This window comes from Delphinus delphis, chromosome 1 (genome assembly GCF_949987515.2).
Source record: "Delphinus delphis chromosome 1, mDelDel1.2, whole genome shotgun sequence".
NCBI classification, from domain to species: Eukaryota; Metazoa; Chordata; class Mammalia; order Artiodactyla; family Delphinidae; genus Delphinus; species Delphinus delphis.
The window spans coordinates 154,850,598-154,874,774 of record NC_082683.1 but is presented as its reverse complement, the minus strand read 5'-3'; the positions used below and the strand labels follow the sequence as shown (position 1 = coordinate 154,874,774).

At 38.8% G+C, this 24,177-nt stretch overlaps 2 protein-coding genes across 2 annotated transcripts in view; both read left to right on the top strand.

Moving 5' to 3' along the window:
• The first annotated feature begins 709 nt into the window (after positions 1-709).
• The window catches only part of OPN3 (opsin 3), a 58,522-nt gene continuing 35,054 nt past the window's right edge, over positions 710-24,177 (top strand). The window contains 2 exon segments of the mRNA XM_060020302.1: positions 710-941; positions 983-1,363. Coding sequence (XP_059876285.1) covers positions 710-941; positions 983-1,363 — 613 coding nt within the window.
• Positions 4,825-12,434, top strand: CHML (CHM like Rab escort protein). Its single transcript, XM_059996759.1, has one exon. The coding sequence runs from the start codon at positions 5,646-5,648 to the stop codon at positions 7,599-7,601; it is 1,956 nt and encodes a 651-aa protein (XP_059852742.1). The 5' UTR covers positions 4,825-5,645; the 3' UTR covers positions 7,602-12,434.

Genomic DNA, 24,177 nt, shown 5'->3' with positions numbered 1-24,177 from the left:
CTCAGCTATTGCTCAATGCACCCTGACGATCAGATTTTACCCCCCAAGGAACTTGTAATGGAGGTTCACTGAGGCTAGTCATTCTCTACCGATCTTTTGAATGGAGATGGGAGGAGGCACACACTTTCGTGGAGGGCCATTACTTTGCCCTTGCACAGACCCTGTGCTAGCCAGCAGTGCCCAGGAAAGGCTGCAGGTCTGGCTAGGGACTGCATCCCCTCGGGCCCTTTTGGGGCCTGTGCAGAGGCAGCAGCGCAGCCCTGCAAAGACTGATCAGTTCACGGACCTGTGCTTGACTTGCCCTCTGTTTTCACTGTGTAAAAGGCCAGAGGAAATGTGCTGCTTCAAGTATAGCACCACCTCTGCACCTGCTAGATATGGTCTGGAGCTTGAGGGCGCAGCCTGGGGGGTCGCCACAGTGAGGGCCTTAGCGACAGGGTGTATCCACTGCTACTTCAGGGAGGACATGAAGGACAATATGGTCAGGCCTGGGGTGTGGCCTGGGTTTGCATTAAGTGTGCGACTCCGTTTGGCAGCGGGTCGTAACAGCTTCCTGGGGAGGGAGAAGCCAAGGACGGTGTAAACCCCTCATGAGCACGTGGTGGGCCAGGAGCCCATAAATGTTCCTGAATGAGTCGGTGGGTGGTGAACGCCAAGAGGGCTTCCAGCTGGGTGGGGGAAGCTGCAGAGTGAGGAATCACGGTGGTTGATGTGCCTCCCGTCTCTCACTGACTGGGCGGGTGGGGCCGGGGTACCGGAAGGGGGCGAGGGAAGAGGAACCTGGAGAGCAGGAACTCCGCTGCCTGCGAGAAGGGGCGGGGCTACAAGGCGCGTCGCGGCGGGACTACAATGGCGGGAAGGGGCGGGGTTACGAGGCGCGCCGGGGGCGGGGAAGGGGGGGGGGCCCCGAGCGGCATCTAGCTGCCCGCGCATTGGCCGGAGTGGGTGACGGACACCTCAGAGCGCTCTGCGCCCCACCCAGAACCTAGCGCGCCGGCGCCCGGCTTGCACGCGGCAAGGAACTGCGGCGGCGGCGGAGCCGGCTGGGAGGGTGGCGAGGGGCTGTGGCCTGGGCAGCCGAGGCTTACGCAGCCTGTCAGCCAGGGCGCCTACGAGCTCCTGGTGCTTCTGCTCGGCTCCGTGGGACTGCTGGGCGTCGGCAGCAGCCTGCTGGTGCTCGTCCTCTACCTCAAGTTCCCGCGGCTCCGCAGCCCCTCCCGCCTCTTCCTGCTTCACGTCGGCCTCGGCAACCTGCTACCTTCCGTCCTCCGGGCCGCGCTAGCTTTCGCGTTCCGCCCGCGGGGCGGCGTGGTGGGGGGCGCCACGAACTGCGTGTGGGACGGCTTCAGCAACAGCCTGTGGGGTGAGTGGCCGGGGTAGACCTCCCGCTCCTGCGGCCTCCTGCCCCCGGCCCCGCCCCCTCCCGCTCCTGGACCCCAACCTCGCGGCGGTGCTCCCCTGACTTCACCTCCCCCTACCTCTATTCTTCTGATCTCACCTCCTCCCTCGTGACCTCGCCTTCCCCCTGATCTCACCCGCTTCCCCCCACCTCTGCATCTTCCCCGCCGACCTCTTCTCCTCCAGCACTCGCTGATCTCCCTCCCTCCCTGTGCTCACCAGGCCTCACGCCAACCCAAACCCCAGCCTGTCTGCAGCCCCATCTCCCCTGTGCCCACCTTCTCCATACCCCTTTCTGGCCGCTGTGCAGCTCATCTCGCTTCTCTGCTTTCATCTCCTAATTTAATTCGACAGGGCACGAGACAATGGCTTTTACACTTTGAGGAAAGAAATGAGGGGCTGTGGAGTTAAGAGATTCAAGGAAGAAAGTGTTTGATTTGTGAAAGTTGGAGAGGGTGATGAGGAAAGATCTATTTCCTATATTACTTACCTAAAGTGAGAGGTAGAAACCTAACGTAGTAGTAATGTGTAAATTCTTTGAAAAATTTGCCCATTAGCAGTTGTAAACCTTTGACTGCTTCCTAGGAAGTGAGATCGTTTTATTCAGGTCCTCAGAATGCAAATTGGCATGTGCCCTATTAGCTATTTTTACTATTAGCTATTTTACTATACTCCTTATAGTTTCCAGCACACCAAAATCTAAGGTGAGTTTGTAGATGGCCCAGAGAATCCCAACTCAGATGAACAAATAATTAGCTGTGCAGCCAGTAGATTTCATTAAAGTAGAACTTGATTGTGAATACAATACTCTTAACCCATATGGAAGATTTAAGTCTCACTGAGACTTGACATTTTGAAGGATGAACCACCCAGTGTGTCATTGAAGATGTGATTTTTCTAAGATTAGGAAAGTATTCTTTTGTGTGTGCTCCAGAATTCATTTGTACAAAGATTTGAAATAGAAATATATATTTCTCAGGTCTTAAATTTCCTTTTAAAAAAAAAGAATCCTGAAATCCATTGATAATTTATTACTGCCTTTATCTTGGCAGGTTTATGAGAATAAAATCTTTGTAGTGTTATCAAAAGTATTTTCTTATTCACCAACCTTCTATGTGGTGACAAATCCAAATATTATATTTGTTATGATTCTTCTTTTATATTTTGAGGGAAACAAGAAAATGCAATAGAGATCATAATTTTATTTATTTGATTGTCTCAATGATTATAATATTCTAATACTACCTACCCCTTCCCCAATAACCCCTTATCTGAGAACTTCATTTATACAAAGATTTGAAACTTGGGAGGGGTTTGTAGGTGTGTAAAGGTGGTGATATAGATCACACTATAGATTACACTCTTTGTATTAATTTAAAATACCTAACAGGCAATGTTTCAGGCAGGGCTAAGCTTTAAAGAGGGCAATTCAAGCCAAGCCCTAAAGTGTCATCAGTAGCAGAAATTGGGTCACAGACATTAAAGTTCTTATCTTTAAAAAGTGTTTTTTCTGTGCTGGGAAATTCAGCTTCTATCCTGACTCGGTGCCTGGGAATTTGAAAACAGGGGTATATTGAGTTTTTTTATTAGTACCAGCATTCCCCTTCTTCCTCATCCCTTCTATCTTGTGGCCCCACCCTGCTGTGTCTCCTTGTCTCTTCCATCCTTTTTCCTCCCTCATCATCCCTGCTTAGGTCTCACCCCAATCAGAAGGGATTTTCTAAGACTGCTAGAAATGTTCACCACACAGTATTTTGCCTGACTACTGCTCTTTCTCTGGGCATTTCTTTAGTGCTTTCAACAATGACTTTAACCTGTTTTTAAGTTAGAGGTGGAAACTCTGGGGCAAGAGGTTCTGAGTCTTGTTTAAGCCCTGGGAGACAAGTCAATAGTGGGTTATGGTGGAGCTGAAAAAATTCTTAGCAAAGATTAAGAATTTCTTTGCCTGGGGTAAATTCAAAAGACTGTGCTTCTAGGTAAGAGTTAAAGATGAAAAGAGGGAGGATGCTTCCCTCATTGTTATCCCTGAGGAAGAACTAACCAACCATGGAGTATACTGAAGGGGCAGAACATTTTAAAATACCAAAAGTGGCTGCTTGCTCCAGAGGCTTCTGGAGAGGCTGCCTCATCAAGTGGAAAGACCACTGGTCTGATGGTGTGAGAGTGGGTCCCACTCTTGATCCTGTGGCTACCCATCGTGTGGACTTTCCCAGTCACTTAATTTCTCCAGCCATCAGTTTTCTCATCTTTTTTACAGGGTAGTTGAGCTAAATGTGTTAAGGTTGTCCTGTCCTGCTTTGTATTACGAGGACTCCTTTGATACCTATAGGTTAGAAGGTGCCTGGTTTTAGCACTTATAGCTTATATCCCCTCCCTTACTCCCAGCCCTCAGCTGTATCCCCTTCTAAACTGAGAATAAGTACATACTATGGTTACACTTCTTCACATACCCTCATGGGTTCTGTCTTCCTCTGCACACCCTGCTGGAAGAAAGCAGAATAAGTAACTCAAACATACTCACATACTTATGTGAGTAGGCCTGGCAGCCACTTCATTCTGTGCTCAGTTTCTTGTTTCTGAGGGAATGTTGAAAGCAAGTGAATCCCTGATATTCTTGAGGCAGAGGCTTTGACTAGACAGGACTATTAAGATTGCCATCTCAAACTGAGCAGTCAGTTCAGTGAATTAGTCAATTTAATCTAAGTTCCAATTGAACAGCTTGTTTTACAGATGTCTAGGATAATTAGTCATCTTAGCCTAGGCGGACCCAATATGCACTGATCAGTAAGTATAGTGGTAGGAAAAATCAGAGCTCAAGAAACTCACTCTTACTGTGCAATGATGAATGACAGAAAGGCCACCTAGCATGTGTGTGTAATGCTTTAGCCTAAAGACTTCCAGGTGAGTATGCCTTTCAACCCTTTGGCTGTTGCACCTCTGGCCATACCTACCACTACACAGGTGTTCTGCACATGGAGTATAATCAGGATGATGCTGGACAGGAGAGACTTTCTTCACTACCACCTCCTACCCCTTCAAAAACAAGAACAACAAAAAACATGTTAATCTTGGCAGAGGGTGTTTGGACAGCCCTTTATCTTGGAAGACAGAGATTCAGGGTCTCAGAGCTAGAGTCTCGCAAAATGCAAATCACCCTATGTTGACTTGGGTTTTAGAAATAGGTGTTATTTTATGTTAAGATATTTTAACATATGGACCCAGGACTTTTCCTTTTTAACTTATACCTAAAAAACACACCTGTGCGTATGTACATTCATATAAGGATTTCTTATAAAAATATTTTCCCTTCAGTAGACCAATTCTTTCATATACCTAAATATTTTAAAATGCTAGTTGTATTATTAATCCTTTTTTAATAATCTGAATGGCTAATTCAGTTGAAATAGTCTCATGCTGCTCCCATAAGATTCAAGTGGTAGGTGGGACATGGAAAAATCTTCTATTCATCTGTCCCAGAAGCATGCACAGACTGTATTGACACAGAAGTATGCATAATCATGACAGTGTGCACATTGTATATAGTCTGTTTCCATAAACACAGTGGAGCCACTTGTTACTTGCAACTTAATCTCACAGTTGTATATCATTTATTCAGATATTTAAAAGCAAAAATTATAGAAGTGTATTATGTTAATTCTTCTTTATTTTTGTGGGATGTTATTTTATCCATTCTTCATTGTTGAATTACATGATTTGGAGGAGTCTGTATCTTTTGTTCATTTTCAGGAAATTAGAAAAGATGTGAGAAAGCATTTAATGACTTGCTTTAGTAGAGGCTTATGTCCTAAAAATAAGTTGGGCTCCATTGGATTGTAATTGCTGTTGCATGAAATTACTTTTCTCTTAATATTGTTTACAATTGTATTCTTTCTTGAATTTTCTTCTTTCAGAGAAGAGTTCCAGTCACAAATGCACATGTGATACATTTTGACATTCACTGCTAAGATGAAATGCAGAAGTGAACACGACACACTCATTCTAGTATTCTCAGATATGATTAGATGTACTTTATCATGTTTTTATGCTACTGACCTATAAGAAAAAAATACTAAAAAAGGGTAGCAGTTAAACACCTAGGACCTGCAACTTCAGTACGTCTGGGATGATCTGGAATATCACAAGGAGAGATTTTATTACAGCATATTCACACCTTATCTGAGCCCTCAGCCTATGTTCATACACATTTCCTTCATTAGAAGTTGTCACCAGACGCTTTACCTCCCAGGATGGACAACAGGCTCCCAACAGAGTTTGATGTGGTTGTAATAGGGACAGGTTTGCCTGAATCCATCCTTGCAGCTGCATGTTCCAGAAGTGGTCAGAGGGTTCTGCATCTTGATTCAAGAAGTTACTATGGAGGAAACTGGGCTAGTTTCAGCTTTTCAGGATTGCTCTCCTGGTTAAAGGAATATCAGCAAAACAGTGACATTGGGGAAGAAAGTACTGCTGCATGGCAAGACATGATCCATGAAACAGAAGAAGGCATCACTCTTCGCAAGAAGGATGAAACCATTCAACACACAGAAGTTTTTTGTTATGCCAGTCAGGATATGGATGGCAATATTGAAGAGACTGATGATCTGCAGAAAAATCCTTCCTGGGTAGCATCTAGTACCCTCATTAAACCTCTGGATTCTGCATGCTTGTCTGAAGAAATGCACTCGTTATATGTTTCTAGCAATGAAGTGCCTGCAAAAGGGACTCCAGAAAACAATGGAGAAGTAACTGATATAGCAGAAACCTTGGTGAAAGAAGAATATTGTGGATATAAAACTTATAAACACAGAGTTTCAGATGGTGCTAAAGACGAAATCAAACCTATATTGGAAGACAACAGTGATCCACCAAAGAGAAACAGGATTACTTACTCTCAAATAGTTGAAGAAGGCAGGAGGTTTAATATTGATTTGGTATCAAAGCTGCTTTATTCCCAAGGACTGTTAATTGATCTTTTAATCAAATCAAATGTTAGTCGTTATGCAGAATTTAAAAATGTCACTAGGATTCTTGCATTTCGAGAAGGAAAAGTAGAGCAGGTGCCTTGCTCCAGAGCAGATGTCTTTAATAGCAAAGAGCTCACTATGGTTGAAAAGAGGATGCTAATGAAATTTCTTACATTTTGTTTAGACTACGAACAACATCCTGATGAATACCAAGCTTTCACGCAATGCTCATTTTCAGAGTACTTAAAAACCAAAAAATTAACCCCCAGCCTCCAACATTTTGTACTACACTCAATTGCAATGATGTCAGAGTCATCTTGCACAACAATAGAAGGCCTTAAAGCAACAAAAAACTTTCTTCAGTGTCTTGGAAAGTTTGGCAACACTCCCTTTTTATTTCCCTTGTACGGCCAAGGAGAAATTCCCCAGTGTTTCTGCAGGATGTGTGCAGTTTTTGGTGGAATATATTGTCTTCGCCATAAAGTACAATGCCTTGTAGTTGACAAAGAATCTGGAAGATGTAAAGCAATTATAGATCACCTTGGTCAAAGAATAAATGCTAAATATTTCATTGTGGAGGATAGTTACCTTTCTGAGGAAACATGCTCAAATGTGCAGTACGAACAGATATCCAGGGCAGTGCTCATTACGGATCAGTCTATACTAAAGACAGATTCAGATCAGCAGATTTCCATTTTGATAGTACCTCCAGTGGAACCAGGAGCATGTGCTGTTCGAGTCACTGAATTGTGTTCTTCAACCATGACGTGCATGAAAGACACCTGTCTGGTACATCTGACCTGTTCATCTTCCAAAACAGCAAGAGAAGACTTAGAATCAGTGGTGAAGAAATTATTCACCCCATATGCTGAAACAGAAATAGACAAGGAAGAACTTGCAAAGCCAAGACTCTTGTGGGCTCTTTATTTTAACATGAGAGATTCCTCAGGAGTCAGCAGAAGCTCATATAATGGCTTACCTTCCAATGTTTATGTCTGCACTGGGCCTGACTGTGGACTAGGAAATGAACACGCAGTCAAGCAAGCTGAAACACTCTTCAAGGAGATCTTTCCAAGTGAAGAATTCTGCCCCCCACCTCCAAATCCAGAAGACGTTTTCTTTGATGGTGATGATAAGCAACCAGAGCCTCTTGGAGCCAATACTATAATAATAGCCCAACTAGAATCCTCTGAGGGAAGCAAAAACCTAGAAAGCTCAGAGAAGCACCTTCAAAATTAGAAAAAAAGCAAACTGGAAATGCTACTTTGGGCCTTCATCCAGTATCAGAATATTCTCATTTAAAGGACAGTTTCCTATATGAGTAATTAGAAATGGTTATTTGATGAATGGCATGCAGATGTTGTCTATAATTCTCTTTGTGACTTTCAGTTATTGGATGTATTTGTTAACCTATCAATAATTGATTTATTAGTTATTGGACTTCTTTTTGTTTCAGAATGGGTTTCATGAGCCAGAATCTTAAACAGGATTAGCTTTATTTTAGTACTGGGTATATATGTGAGGGTTCCATATTAGCCATGGTGCTTAAAGGAAGATGGTATTGTATCTGCTGATCTTCAGATTTTATTATTGTCTACAGAACGATAACATCTAAGGAATATTTTAATTACTTTTGTAGCTAGTACAGTTGCTACCACCTCTGAATAGTGAAACACACACAGAGGAAATTATGTGGGTCTTTTCTTTATAATATAAAGATAATACATTAAGTATGATCCTTTATTTGTGAAGGTGATGCCTACAATACATCTTGCAGTTTAATTCTCCTACTTGAGCCTTGTAACCAATGAGGCAGTGATGCCACCACAGTCTTATACATTGCAAAAAGAGTCAGAGTTCATTTAGTAGTTGAAGAGCTCATTCTTGGGAGGTTCAGTCCAAAGAAAATCTAGGGGAAAAGATTAGTTCTGGTTTAATATTTCAGAAAATTTCTGAAGAGCACTACTCTGGCACCTAAAAGAAAAGAACTTCTAAGTAACTCAGGCTAAAGAAAAAATAAATTGCTCCAGGGAAAGATATTACAGAATGCTTGTTCTGAAATTGCTAAGGAGAAACTGAGTGAAGCATTTTTAACCTGGGATTACAGATGGTTTTTAAAATCCATCTGTAAATAGATTTCCCAAGGTTTCTCAGTGAAAGTGAAGCACACCATCTTGTTGACTCCACCACTTTAATTAGTAACACTACAATTGATAGGAGTGAATCAAAGGAGGGTTGCCATGTCCCTTTGGTTGTGTCCCACCCCACAAATAATGAGGTAAATGCCTTCGTAATCAACTCCTGCCTCTTAGCTGTTATCTAGAGGACAGAAAACATTTTTTTCCAGAACTACCAGAAGTCATAAAACTGGTTATACTCTAGCAGCAGAAGCTTGTGGAGCTGTCAGAAGAAATAAACTTCCTTCTCTTTAGGTCACTGTTTCCATTCCTCAGACAGAGAATGATAATCCTATAGGAAGGATTTAGGAAGGGATAGGAAAGGATATAGGAAGCCCTTTTAATACAGTTTTTGTCCTGGAACAGAGCATTTGCTATATGCTAGGCACTTATTGTGCTCTCTAATTATAGTTTCTCAACAACCCTGTGAGGCAGATATTATTGAATACATTTTCAAAGAGAAAATAAAGACTTAATAATTCTCTCTGAGTCTGGTTTGTGGAAGAGCCAACATTGGAATCCAGGCTTTCATGATTTCAAAATCTTTCAACTGATGTTAACTGTTAGAAGAGTGTAGGTACTGTAGGAGAAGGAAAAGATGCTCATGAAAACCAGTCTAGCGTTGCTAGTTAATCAAAGTAGGCAGACATCTCTTGGTTTATTGAGTCAGAGAAATATGAAAATAAAGATTAATTAAAAATAAATATGGCTTAGAGCTATGGATCTCATTGAAGCAGAATTTGTCTAAAGGTTTAACAAAATCATACTTTTTAATGTATCTTTTGATTATTGTGTTATAAAAAGTAATGTTACTAGGCCAAAATATGCTTTGAATAGTCTTTTGTTGATCTTCTATATGTGAGGAAAATGAAACAAGAAAGATTTAAGTAATTTTCAGCCTACTGAAGTAGAGAAGTCATTAATTGGTATTAATATGTTTTGAATCTAGCAGATCTATTATTGGGTGGATTCTAAGGCTTAAACTTATCAAAACAACTGAAATAGACCTAAAAATTAGTTATTAAAATGTAAAAGAATTTAAGATGTTAAGTGAAATGGAGGTGAAAGTAATCCAGACCTATTGAAAAATTTTAATTTCTGTATCATGAATGTTTTTATTCATAAGAATTTGAGAAGGGCAACGAGAAGCTGCAAAAAATGATAGAACCAAAGATAATGGAAACAGGAAAATGTTAGATTAGATAAAATAAGGGTTTTAAAAACTAAGAAAATGAATATATTGGTTTCCTACTTGAATGCAAATAAATTGGAAATGAAAAAAGTTATTACCAATAAAAAGCATTTTAAAAATTAGAGGATATTATAACCTAGTATAATTTTCTGACAAGTTGGAATTTTACCCTTATGGGCTTATTGGGGAACTTTTTCAAATGTTCAAAATATAAATAATATCTGTGTATCAAAAGATGATATAATATTTGCAGTTTGAGGTTAATATTGCCTCAATGCTAGGAGTCAAGCATTTTGAAAAGGGTCTCATTCTGAACAAATGCAGAATATTAGCAAATGATACACAACATAAAAATAATTATTTACTGTGACTCAGGATTATAAGGTTGGTGTTCAACAGAATAACCATTAAATCAATATCAACAGAACAAAATAGTAAAAATGCAAAGTACTAACTACAGGTAACTTTAAAAATATTAATAAAATTCATCATTTTTTATTTAATTATCTCTGGTAATGATTTTTTTGGTTTCTCATTGTGATAATTACTAAAAGAACTAACATCATTCCTATTAGGAAAACATAGGAAACATTTCTCAAGCAGAAATTAAATAATCTTGGCACTACTTTTATTTATATATGGTTGAAAAAGCTTGTCATTGTAATAAATCATTAATAAGCATTCATAAATGAGAAAGATAAGGAAAGAAAGCACAAATATTTTCTATTGACATGACTTTTAAACTGGTGAAACCTGTAGTATCATAAACATGCTGACAATAAAAGACTAATTCAGGAAGTTGCAGGGTGTATAACTTTAAAATTATTCTTATTTCTTGGGCTTCCCTGGTGGAGCAGTGGTTAGGAGTGCGCCTGCCGATGTAGGGGACGCGGGTTCGTGCCCCTGTCTGGGAGGATCCCACGTGCCGCGGAGCGGCTGGGCCCGTGAGCCATGGATGCTGGGCCTGCGCGTCTGGAGCCTGTGCACCGCAGTGGGAAAGGCCACGACAGTGAGAGGCCCGCGTACCGCAATAAATAAATAAATAAATTTAATCTTATTTCTAGATTCAAACAGTGACAAACTACAACTTAAAGTGTTTGGGTATTAACATATACAAGCCATTTAAAGAAAGTTATACAACTATATTGAGGTAAGAAAGATGCTTATATAGAAGCAGGTTACAGGAACTGCATCCTAGTAAAATGAAAAGGAAGTAAATAGGAAATCTGAAAACCAAAATTAGAGTCCTCACTTTACTACTTACAAGTTGTGTAATCTTGGGAAAATCATGCCTACTTTCCATTTCACCATCTATAAAATAGAAATAATGCTTTGCAGAATTATTATGAGGATTAAATTAATGTAAAAGAAATTATGTCCAAAGGACTGGCAATAGGGTGAAGTTAGTATGTAGATATACTACACTTCCACTTAACGTTCCAACTGGATGCTTTATATAATTTGACAGAATTGTGATAAATAATTTAGGAAAATAAGCAAGGATATGTCTTTTTAACTTGGGAAAAAAGGGAGTTTTGCACTTCAGATCGTTAAAACATGCTGTTAAGCATCTTTTCTAAGTACACTATGGTATTGAGTAGAAAGTTTAAGACTAATAAACCAATTGGAAAGAAATATATAATAACTGCTTGTGGAAAGATTAGCTGGATGTAAGTATAAAAAAAGAAATTAAATCCACTCACACATAACAGTTTGTTCCAGATTAAGATCTTCAGTATAAAGGTAAAAATAAAAAGACTACAATTCTCATCCCAATAATTTTGCAAAGGAAACTTTATGGCAAAGAAAAATAGTGACAAGGTAGATGAGATCAACTAAGAAAAATGAAAAATGTATACTAAATAGGAAGAAGACAAGAAATGGGGTATAAGCCACTTGCATTACACAAGGATAAAGTACTCAATATTTTTTAAAAGGTAAGTGCAAATCCATAGGACTTTGTGCTCTTTACTAGCCAAGTTTATGAAAGAATTGAGTTGAAACAAGAAGAAATAAAATGGTATTCAGATTTACTAATATTAAAAATGCAAACTAGAGCAACTTTGACTTAGTTCATGCAATTATATTAGCAAAAAAAATTTTAATTGTATGTATCCTCATACCAGTAGCATTATTATATTAATGTAGTTTTTTTGAAGAACTATTTAGAAGAATATAAGAACTCTATAACCAATCTGTCTTTTGATAGCTCTAACTCACTCTGAGTAGCATATGCCCAGGAAAATATTTTAAAAGAAAAAAAAGTCTATTTGTATAAAGATATTTCTAGTGATTGCATTCATTTGAGTTTTAAAAAAAGCCCAGTAATTGGGAACTGGATAAGTAAATTTTCATGTATTGCTATTGCTATCATAGACTGTTATATAGCCATTAAATAGTATTGATATATGTAAAACCATATGGGAAAATGTTTAAATGAGACTTGAAAGTGCTAAAACATAAATTATTGTATTTACTGATTGTGTAAAAATTTAGATCTATACATTGGAAAGAATCCGAAGAGAACATTGTAATTAGTTTAACATTAAGAGGTTCTTTTTTCTATAAAATACTGATGTGTGAAATAAAAAATAAAAGATTAATTGGTAAAATGGTTTACTGAATTGGTGAGAAAATTATTGATTTCTAAACTTCTAAATTTCTCCTTTAAATTAAAAAATATAAGTGTTAGTGTCAAAAGATAATCTCCAAAAACATGGACAGAAAGTTTTCTGACTCTTGTTGGGAAGGAATTCTTGGTCAAGATAGATTTTGCATCTTTCTCAGTTGCCCAACATTAAGAAATAAGGTATATTGTGATGCTAGGTAGATAGATAGATAGATAATTTTTTAAATGAGAATCTCAGAGCCAGAGGTAGAAATAATAGAAATGATACTAATGCATTCCAGGACATCAGCATGAAGACATTATATACTAAAGTATGGCCCCTAATCCAAGAACATACTTCATTTTGGAGTCTTGGAGGCCAGGGAAATGAAGGTTGGGTTTGGATTGGTAGAAGTGGCCAAGCCTGGGTCTGAGGAGTGCTTTCAGGGAGACCGGTGTTAAGGACAGATCTCAGGGGACTGAGGATGCTGGCAGACCCTTTCTTGTTAGTCTGAGACATCCAAATCAAGGTGATTTAATTCAACAAACATCAGTTGAACATCAAATGTGGGTTATGAATTTGAATTATTCTAGGGATTAGAAATAGAAATATAAATGACAGATCCTCTAGAGGATGTATGTTTTGTTTTATCTTTATGGGAACTTAAGGTGTTTTCTATCCATCATACTCCCCATCATAACCACCTCCTTTCACCTGCACTCCCCCCGCACCAAAACAAAGAAAAGAAAAAAGAGAAATCTGATTTGTGGTGCATGACATTCCTTTAAAGGAATACCAAGACCTTTTATTATGCAGTTGCAAACAAGTAGCTTAATAAAAGTTAAACGGTAGATCAGTTAATACTTTCTGAAATCTATTTCAGCTAACATTCCGTTAATTAAGAAGTTTCTGACAATCAGAAGCTTTCTGTCTTGCCTGTGGGAAGGACTGAAGAGAAGGTACAAGAGATTGGGTCCCAGAAGCCCAAAGCGTTGAGAGCTCAGAGAATAGAAGTATAAAGAAATCAAAATGAGAGAAGCAGATCATAAAGATTCAAAACAAAAAATTCTAATTAGGATTAGATTAGGTTTACCTACCTTTGACTTGGCAGGACAGATAGAAGTCATGCTTTTATTGCGTTGAGGTAGTTGCTTCCTCTTTGAAGATTTATACATTTTTATTTCAGTATTTTTACTCATAAAGAGGCATTGTTTCCAGTATAGTTCTTACCCTTTTAACCAACAACCAAAGATATTCACATTTCTAAAGCAGGGGACACAATACCTCCAGCTGTATGTAAGCCATGAACAAAGATGCTGAGTGATTCAACTGAAAGAATTTGACTCTAACATGAATATTTTGACAGCAGTTCTGCTACAGCATTTGTAGGATTTTTTCTCCTGACGACTACATTTTTTTTATATGAACCTCAAGACAACTACATAAGGTAAGAAAGGGCAGGTATTTATATCCATTTTACAGATAAGACTTGGAGAAATTAAGTGATTTGCCTGGACTCTCTCCTAGTAAGTATTCAGATTCATTAATTAGAATTAAAATGTAACTTCTGCCTTACCTTCATCTCAAGATGATTATTTATTGCATGTAAGAGTGCACAGCACATAAATCACTATTTTAAAAGTGGTTGCTTCTAGAATTTGAGAGTACTTTTTTTTTCAATAAATAAATCATCCTATAAATTAAAATTTGTATAGTTCAAGTGGGCTGACTAGAATTGTGCAAATTGCTCACACCTGAAATCAAACTTTCTCCTGGTTTTTATGTCAAGAGCTTCATTTCTATAATACAGTATTTTTATTAGTTCCTTTTGATATCCTATAATTTTAACATTTGCTTGTTGCTAAATATATATTTAACCCTTAATATGCTCTGAACAGCATGAATAAAGGTATAGACATCATCAGAGGAAAAGGAATGACTTTGGATTTGGAGGTGCAGGGTTGACAAAGTGTAGTAGGAAGATAAATACCTTTTTGTAGTTCAATCAGAAGGAAAACATATTTAGGCATTTTATAAGTTTTAAAGAAAAGGGAATCCTAGGGGATACCAGTGCAGTAGGATTAAGGCCAACTCTTGATTATAGGTCATATAATTAAAGCCCTTGAGCACCCAGTTCCTGTTTGAGACTTTTATTTGTTCATTTATTCACCTCATATTTAAAAATAACAAATATTATGAATCAGTATGGGTAAGATAATTTTACTTCATCATAAGTTAATTTCATTTATATGTGTAATTTATAGTTAAAGTTTTTGTACCAATTTCAGTATTCTTATTGCCCATTGTAAAGAAGAAATTTGGGGGAATGGACTGCTGAGGAAGAGCAGGGAATCTTGTTTTTAGGCAATTAACAGTTAAGTTCCTAAATGATTTAAGTGAATTATTAAAGAGAAATGAGCTGTATGTCCTTCTGTTCCTTTAACAGTTCCATTTTATGACTGCATATAACATTATTTGTAGTGCCCTCTGTTGTTGAAACATAAATACCAACCAGGTGTTTACTAAAAGGAAAAAGCAAAAGACGAGAACTGCACTGGAAATAGTTTTTCATGAGATTGTAATCTCCTTTAAAACAAAGTCTGTGTGTGCTGTACCTCTGTATTCCGTACAGTGTCTTGCACTTCATAGGCATCCAGAAAAAGATTTGCTAAATGGCAGACGAACTAGCAGTTTCCAACACCCTTTTTCTTCCTTCTAGGTTCCAACCGACGAACAGAGTACGGAAGAACAATCTGGGAAAATGTATCAAAATTATAGTGCTGGGTCTTTGTATTATTAGTACAGGTAATTAGTTTTAGGATAAACCTATGTGAGTGAATGAAACTACTTAAAAGGAACATTTAAATCTATGAAATGTTTCATCTAATCATTTTACCAATTTTCTCCCATCAAGGCAGTGGTTCTCAAACCAGGGTGATTTTGCCCTTCAGGGGACATTTGACGATGTCTGGAGACATTTTTGGTTGTTAAAACTGGGAATGGGCTGCTGCTGGCATCTAGTGGGTAGAGGGCAGGAGTTCTGCTAAACATCCTATGATGCGCAAGACAGCCTCCCCACAAGAAGGAATTATCCAGCCCAAAATGTCCATAGTGCCAAGTTGGAGAAGCTGCATTAGAGTAAAAGTTATGAATATTTATAATGAATCTGCTTTCTTTTATGCTCCGCACTTTTACCTTTCTTCCTCAACATCTTCTGACTCCCTCAATGCTTCTTCAACAGGGTCACTCTTGGTAGAAACTGCTGTCTGCTGCTTCCTTACATAACACCTCCCCACTCCTTTTTCTCCTTTCCCTCACAAATTAGCAATGGCTTCCTTCTGAAGGTTTATGATAAACTTCAAAACAAAATTCAGAGATTTAGGGAATATTTCTCATCCTGCCCCAATTGTCAGGTACAGCCTGAGATTTTGTGGGGTTTTAAAAAAAACATGCATCTCATTCAGAAATAGAATAACTCTACAAAGCAGTTATAGAAATGAAACTATGATATTTTTCTACTGTTTTGTTTGTGTTTTTTTGTCATGTTCTCATTATCTTTTTAGGTATCTTTCTATACACTGCAAACAACTACCTCAAAATCAATGTAAAAATATTTTGACATACTTTTTCTTGGAGGGGTATTATTTACTTGACAAGCTATGGGCAAATTAATCAAATTACATGTATATGACAATATCCTATGAGTTTCAGAGAAGCCAATACAAGACTAAATAAACCATCCATAATTGAATTATATTCACATTTATACTCACTAATTGTTCACCAAGCAATGAAATAGTGCAGTAGCTTGACATTTTATAGATAGGGGTTAACTAGAAAATACCTATAAAATGGAATGAGTAAGGGAATGAGTCAGTATTCTTCATGTAGATAAGAATCTTAAGTAGATTACTCGCAAAGTGAAACATAGGATTCGATACAATGCAACATTTATTGAGCACTGTGCCTCAGTTTCTGTGCTAGAGTCTGGGAATACAGAGAATAATTGTATGTAACACTGAGCATTTACTGTATGCCAAACACTGTTCTGAGTGCTTGCTGTACTTACCTTATTTAATCCTCATAACAGCCCAATTGGGTAGGTGCACTTTTATGCCCATTTTGCAGATGGGGAAACTGCAAAGAAAAACTTGACCAAGATAACACAGCTGGTATGTGGTAGAACCAGGCTTCAAACCCAGGCAGTCTGACTATATAACCCACGTGCTATGATTGCAGTGTGGTGTAGTTTCTTCAGAGAGACGTCATATTAATTCCAGGAACAAGTAATTACTTATGTGCCAGCAACTGTCCTGATTTCTTTACATATATATATATATATATATGATCTCAATTTTTAAAATAACCCTGTGAGGTAGTATTAATGTTTCCATGGGTAGATAAGAAATAAGACTCAGTAACTTTCCCAAAGTTATAAAATTGGTAAGTAGTAGAACTCCCAATCCATTGGAGCTGACATTGATACACAATTAGCCACTATATTAACCAGGCTATGAACATTTTTGTGATATAGGTATAAATAAACTTTAATGGATGCACAGAGAAGTTACTTTAAGTCTGGCTAGGGAAATCTGGGAAGGCTTCATGAAAGAAAAGGCCTGGGCCCTGACGGTTGAAATGAATTTCTACAGACTGATATGAAGAACAACATTCCATATACGGACAACAGCAGGAACAGAGGTATGGTGTCATCCAGGACAACTCTCTGATGGCTAGATCATAGAGTGCACTGAACTAGAGTGGAGAGGTGGGACATGTGGGAAAGTGTCCAGGGTATCAGTGTCATAAAGACCATGAGACTTCTATTCAGTGTATATGTTGAAGGTTTTTCTAGATCAGGCTTATGTTTAAAAAGGTTAGTCTGGTGTAGTGAGGAGGGAGGCCGGAAAGAAGGTGCAGAGACTGGATGCAAATGAGAATGGTAATGAGAAAATGAGTGGTAATGAGAAAAAATATAATAAGGCTTGGGTGGGCTGGGAGATGGAAATGAAACAGGCAGAGAAAAATTTGGAGATAGAAACCTAGAAAGTGACTGGATGTTATGGATAAGGTAGAGAAAGGAATTGAAAATGATTAAAACTTCACCTTAGGTACTTGAATGAGTGTAATAGGTTTTAACCAAGATTGGGAACAGGTTTTGAAGAAAAGCAAATGGGTTTGGTTCTGGTTATACAGGGTGATCAGGAGATGGTTCTGGAAGGTCTCAGAGGGTTGTATGCTAAAGAGTTTTGACTTTGTCCTAGTGTAGCCCCACTTAATGTATTCAACAAGGAAATGGGTTGTATTTGGATATATAACCCTGGTGTCTGTGTGGAGGACAAATCCAAGAGAGGCAAGAATGTAGAAAGGAGACCAGACAGAAGGCTTTTAAAATGGTTTGTCAAGAAATGATGAGGGTCTGAATTGGGACAATAGTACTTAGGACAAAGGAAAGATTTGAGAACTACTGAGGAGATTAAATCAGCTGAGTTAGTGATTGATTGAATGTGAGTGCCAAAAGAAAGGAAGAGAAATCAGGAAACAACAGAGAAAGAGCTAGTAGATAGAGACCTGTTATGAATGCAAATATGGTACCCTGCCCGTTTTGATGCAGTAACTGACCCCCTGGATTGTCCTGGATTAGGAAAATTTCCTTCTAGGATTCCTAGTTATACACTCTTTTTTTCCTCCTGGAGTTGTTAAGCCTCAAGGATATAAATCAGAGGTTGCCAGTACCTTATTTACCAGAGAGTCTGTCTGAAACTTAGACCGAATAGAGAGCAACCAAACCAGTGATGGGAGGAGAGAGACATAGCCCTGATGACATATTTCAGGTCCCTAACTTATGTGGCTCACATTATATTTCTACTGGAAATACAAAACTGGCATAGAAATAGGACATGAGGTAGGAGAGGGGTTATAGAAACCAAGGGGAATTTCAAAAAGAGCCTGTTCTAAACTGTTGATATTGGAAATGTTTTCGCAATTGATTGATTTATCAATTGATAAAATTATAGAGCAATGGTTTTAAACTGAAGAGTTCTTATGATTCCAATGGGAATGTCTTTAAAGTACAGATTACCAGGTCCCACTCCTGCATTCTGGGTCAGGGGGTATACAGAGGGCAATTGCATTTGATTGTTGCATGGGTGGTGGGTTGTCATGCATCATGTCATAAGTAAGAAGTAATAAAGCAAGTATTTGATGGTATGGTAGTTGGTATTTAGTTTATCTTCTGGTGGGTATTTTAGAGAGTTGTACTGAAAGCATTAAAATTTTATACAACTTCTCACTTAACAATTTTATTGCCAAGAATTTATCCTAAGGAGGTAATCATGGATGTTTGTAAATATATAGCTAATGGATTGTAATATCCATGGCTAACACTTATTATTAAATGTGTACAATATTCCAGGTACTGTTATAACTGCTTTATGCATATTAATTAACTCAATCTTCACCCCGACTCTGCAAGGTAGTTAGATAATATACTATTACCCCATTTTACAGTTAAATAAATTAATGCACCAGTAGATTAACTTTTTCAAGGTCACATAAAAGTGGAGGATATGGAACCTGAACTTAGCGCCCTATGTTATACTTAGTGTCTCTCTTCATAGCACTGTTAGAAGAGTGAAAAATTGCAAATAATCCACAGATCCTGTGTGACATCTGAGGGAGCACATGTTCCAGAAATCAACATACCACTGAGCAAACCATTCAGGACCCAGACGCTGGAAACATGCTTTACCTCCTCCTGACCCACCAAAAGATGATCAGAACAAATCCTGTCATACCTCACATCCCTGCTGAGGTCAGTCTTTGCCAAAAGGGAAAGCTCTTCATCGGCCATGACTGCACTCTCTTGATATGGTGCAGTCCTGAGCTGCACCATATTATTTATTTCTTGATAAATTATTATTATTTCTTGATATGGTGCAGTCCTGAGCTCCCACCATGTGTGCTCAGAGCCTCCTCTCACAAGCAGTAAACTCTCCTATATCTTCAACATCTTCTCAACATTTTCTCTACCTCCTTTCTTTCCCTTAACCCTGGCTGCCCCCAAGGACTCTGATTTCCCACCTCCAGGCAGAAGCTGTTTTTTTTCAGATGGTGAGCTGAAGTTTCGACAACAGACCATGAGAGAAACTGAAATAGAGTTTAGCACTCACAGTCCTGGAGGAAGGACATGGCACACTTCAAGGGGTCACACAGGGAGGTAAAGGCAGAGTGCAGAAAAAAAGAGGCAGGACCTGGGATGCATTATGGTTCATGGGTTGAGTGCTTTGGTGTTGGTGGACTAAAGATGGATTGGTCAATTCAAGCCAAAAATAACAGGGTTTTGTTAAGTTCCACAGGGGCTTATCTAAGGGGTACATAGCAGGAAGGCCCTGGGAAGCAGGTGATAGTCAGGGCTGTTGGGGAGTCACATCAGGAACTTATGTTTGCTTGTGACTCTGCGGGCTGCTATCAGGGGCATGTGCTTGAATGAGGGGTTAGTGTTAGTTTAAAGTCCTCCAGGCCTCTTGACCAAATAAAATAGATGTTGAGGCAGTAATACCATGGAGTAGCTTAGCTAAACTCTCAATACACTGCATATACCCCAGAACCACATAGTTGAGTAAATGCCCCATTGAGTATCACTGCTGCTTCCAAAGCATTACTCCCTACTTTTCCTGTAAAACTCTTTGCTCCATCAACACTCACCCCACAGTGAGGTCACAAACTTGAACTCATGCTATCACAAGATGTGCAGGGCATATAGAGCTTATATGGCTCTTGCCTGTCTCATTTGCAGTCTTCTTTCTCCCTCCTGGATAATTCACATCAGTTTACAGTCTAGCCACTACCTCCAGTTGTCCCTTGACTCATGGTTGTCCCTTTCTATTCTTTGTTTAAAGAGCCTATCTTCTGAATGTCTGCTACTTGCTACCTCCATATCCCCAATGAAATTTTTTGTTTTGTAAATTATTTAAAAGCTTTTAAATATAGAAAAGTGCAAAGGATAATATAATACATGTCTATGTACCACCCAAAGTGAGCAGAGGTTAATATTTCTTTATTTATTTTAATCTATCTTTAAAGAATTGAAATATTACAGATGAAATTCACATCTATGTATTTCCTCTCTCTAGTCCATTCTACCTCTTCCCTTCCAGAGGTCACTGCAGACATGAATTTAATGTGAATCCAAGCAATGCTTCGACACTTTTGCTCATGATATATTTACCCATTTCCCCCTTTTGATGGATGTTGGGTTAGTTCCTATAATATGATAAACAATGCCTCAAAGTATATCCTCGTATATATCTCTTCCTATCCAATGTACAAGAGTTTCTCTAGGGCTGTGCTGTCCAATATGGTAACAACCAGCCACATGCCTCTTGGACACTAGATGTGTAACTAGTCTACATTGAGATGTAAAATGCACACTGTATTTTAAAGACTTAGTATCAAAAAATTATATAAAATATTTCACTCATAATTTTATGTTTATTATAAGTTGAAATAATATTTTAAAGGTGTTAGGTTAAATAAAATATATTATTAAAATTAATCTGTTTCTTTTTACCTTTTAAAGTGTGTCTACTAGAAAAATTTAAATAACATATGGCTCACATTACATTTCTACTGAACAGTACTATTCTAGAGTATATAAGTAAACCTAGAATTCTTGGGCCTGGTAAATGCTGGATAATTTTTCAGATTGATTTTTTCAGTATCCTCAGTCTCACTCCTTTATATAAAGCCCTTCCATTTCCCCCAGTCTTGGTGATCTTTGCTCTCTCTGAGCTCCTACAGCACTTAGGTTTGTATGTCTCATTTGATAGTTCAAATACAAATTTTGTATTTTGGTTTGTCTTTTTATGTTGCCTTTTCCCTTTTACATCTGGGGTCCCTGTATCTTGGGACTTTGCTTCCCCAGCACTAAGCTCAGGGCCCTACATGTTAGAGCCACTTAAATACTTCAGGAAGGTTTAGAGAGTCCTGTCATGGTCTACTTTAAGTTGTGATTTGTCCTGGATCAGTTTTATCTTATTTACCTAGAATATGCCTTAAGTCTCTTGTGCATCCAGGCTTCACTTTGCTCTCCATAATATGAGAAAATTCCTTAGGAAGTAACATTAGTCTTCAGGCTGATGAAACTGCTGATATCTCCCCAACAAGCTCCTCACTTACTAGTGGGTTCTGGAGTTTGGATAACTAGGCCAGGGAGAACCTCACATGTACAAGGCCAATAAAGCTCCCTATTCAAATGACACCACCTTCAGACATTTTCTGACATGCTACATCTGGTTCAATAAAACATGGCATTACGATAGCTAATTGGAATATAGGAAGCAGCAGAATTGCAAAAGTCAAGGGAATAGGTAGAGAAGAATAAAACTAGAAATGAGTAAAATATGAATATTAGATCTGTCGATATAAACTTGACAAGGTTCCCCTTCCTCAGAGCTGGAGCTTTGTGCATGACATAGCCTTTGGTGTCCCTGTGGAATACTGTTTTGTGAAGTGTTAATTCAAAGGAATAGTTATGTTCAGTTTCTCTTAGGTGGGGGCAATTTACAAATTGCCCTGAGCACCAGACAGGAATAAAGGCAAGCAAATTTTAGAGCCCAGAAGGACACTACTGGGAAGCTAAGGGATGTGGGAGTGTTGATGTAGAAAGATAGCTAAAGAATAAGAGACTGCAAACATAAAAGGCACAATAACAGCAGTTGAAGGGTATGTGCTATTTCCCTGCCTGGGGTGATCCTCAGTTATATCTGAAAAAGCATACATTATACTGGTCTCTCTGCTGTGGGCATGAGCCATATCTCATTATTCTCTTTCTTAAAGATGTAGAAGAATTCTTAGGATGAAATATACCTGATAATAATAATAATAATAGTAAATGAATCAAAAGACAGATAAGCAAAAAAATATAACATAAGAAAAGAAGAATGCTGGAGAGAGTGTGGAGAAAAGGGAATCCTCTTGAACTGTTGGTGGGAATGTAAATTGATACAGCCACGGAGATTGATTGATACGGAGAACAGTATGGAGGTTCCCTAAAAAACTAAAAATAGAACTAGCATGCGACCCAGCAATCCCACTACTGGGCATATACCCTGAGAAAACCATAATTCAAAAAGAGTCATGTACCACAATGTTCGTTGCAGCTCTATTTACAATAGCCAGGACATGGAAGCAACCTAAGTGTCTGATAGATGAATGGATAAAGAAGATGTGGCACATATATACAATGGAATATTACTCAGCCATAAAAAGAAATGGAATTGAGTTATTTGTAGTGAGGTGGATGGACCTAGAGATTGTCATACAGAGTGAAGTAAGTCAGAAAGAGAAAAACAAATACCGTATGCTAACACATATATATGGAATCTAAAAAAAAAAAAAATGGTCATGAAGAACCTAGGGGCAGGACGGGAATAAAGATGCAGACCTACTAGAGAATGGACTTGAGGACACAGGGAGGGGGAAGGGTAAGCTGGGACAAAGTGAGAGAGTGGCATGTACATATACACACTACCAAATGTAAAACCGATAACTAGTGGGAAGCAGCCACATAGCACAGGGAGATCAGCTCGGTGCCTTGTGACCACCTAGAAGGGTGGGATAGGGAGGGTGGGAGGGAGGGAGATGCAAGAGGGAAGAGATATGGGGATATATGTATATGTATAGCTGATTCACTTTGTTATAAAGCAGAAACTAACATACCATTGTAAAGCAATTATACTCTAATAAAGATGTTAAAAAAAAAAAAGAAGAAAACTTTAAACTGCTGAAACCATATGATACATGTGAAAATCTTCTCATTGAAGAGAATCGTTCCATAGAACACTAAAGTCTGTGGATATATTTCCAATCCTTTGCTATTGACCGGACAAAGAGACAGATGGTGATGCTGTTTCTCTGACGCAAAGGAGGGAGGTCATGATGGGAAGACTTCAGGGGCTGAAGGAGAAATGGGTAGCCTGCAGGGTCGGTGTCAAAGAGATGAGAAGGCCATCCCTCCAGGCTGACTGACGTGGGTGCAGATGATGCAATCGAAAGAGCTCTGCACTGCATCTCTTGGTATGGGACTGAAATTGGAGAAGTCAGAGACTTCCACAGTGGTTTCTGGTGTTTCTCCATTGGTCATTGAGCCTATGGAGGAAAACCTGGAAAATGAGCTAATAGCCATATAGGGAGTATATTAAAGGAGATTTGATTTTAATCTAGATCAACCATTCCTGAAGTCGGAATCATCAGGGCAGTCTCTTAAACATGCAAATTCTTAGGTTCTGTCCCAGACCTACTAAAGCAGAATCTTCAAGGGCAGAGCCTCAGAATTGGCATTTTAAATAATCTCCCCAGGAAATTCATTTGTAGCTATTTCAAAAGCTGGCATTTGGAATCACTATTCCTACCAAGGGAGAGAGACTTGCTGCTCAGATCTAGAGGGTTTTAAATTGAACATCAAGGGGGAGTTAAATCCATGTGACCCCAATTTGACAATGTGGGGGAGAAGCTTGAAGCAGTAGAATCAGAATGGACCTGGGAATCAGCCCTGCTCTAACACCCACTAGCTTTGCTTTGTGGCCTTAGGCAAAATACTTCATATTTGTAAAGCTTGCCTTTCCCACCTCCAATTTTTCTTTAGCTCTTCTTCGTTTGACATTCTCAGCTCAGGATAACTAAGACTTTCATGATATTTTCTTGTCTTTCCAAATTGTCCCACACTAGTCAAGCTCAAGATGGGCTTTACTGTACATGCTACCACCTCACAAATGTGTATTTTAAACTTCAAGCATTGTGTCCCAGCACTGTACTGCCCAGGATATAGCAATTAT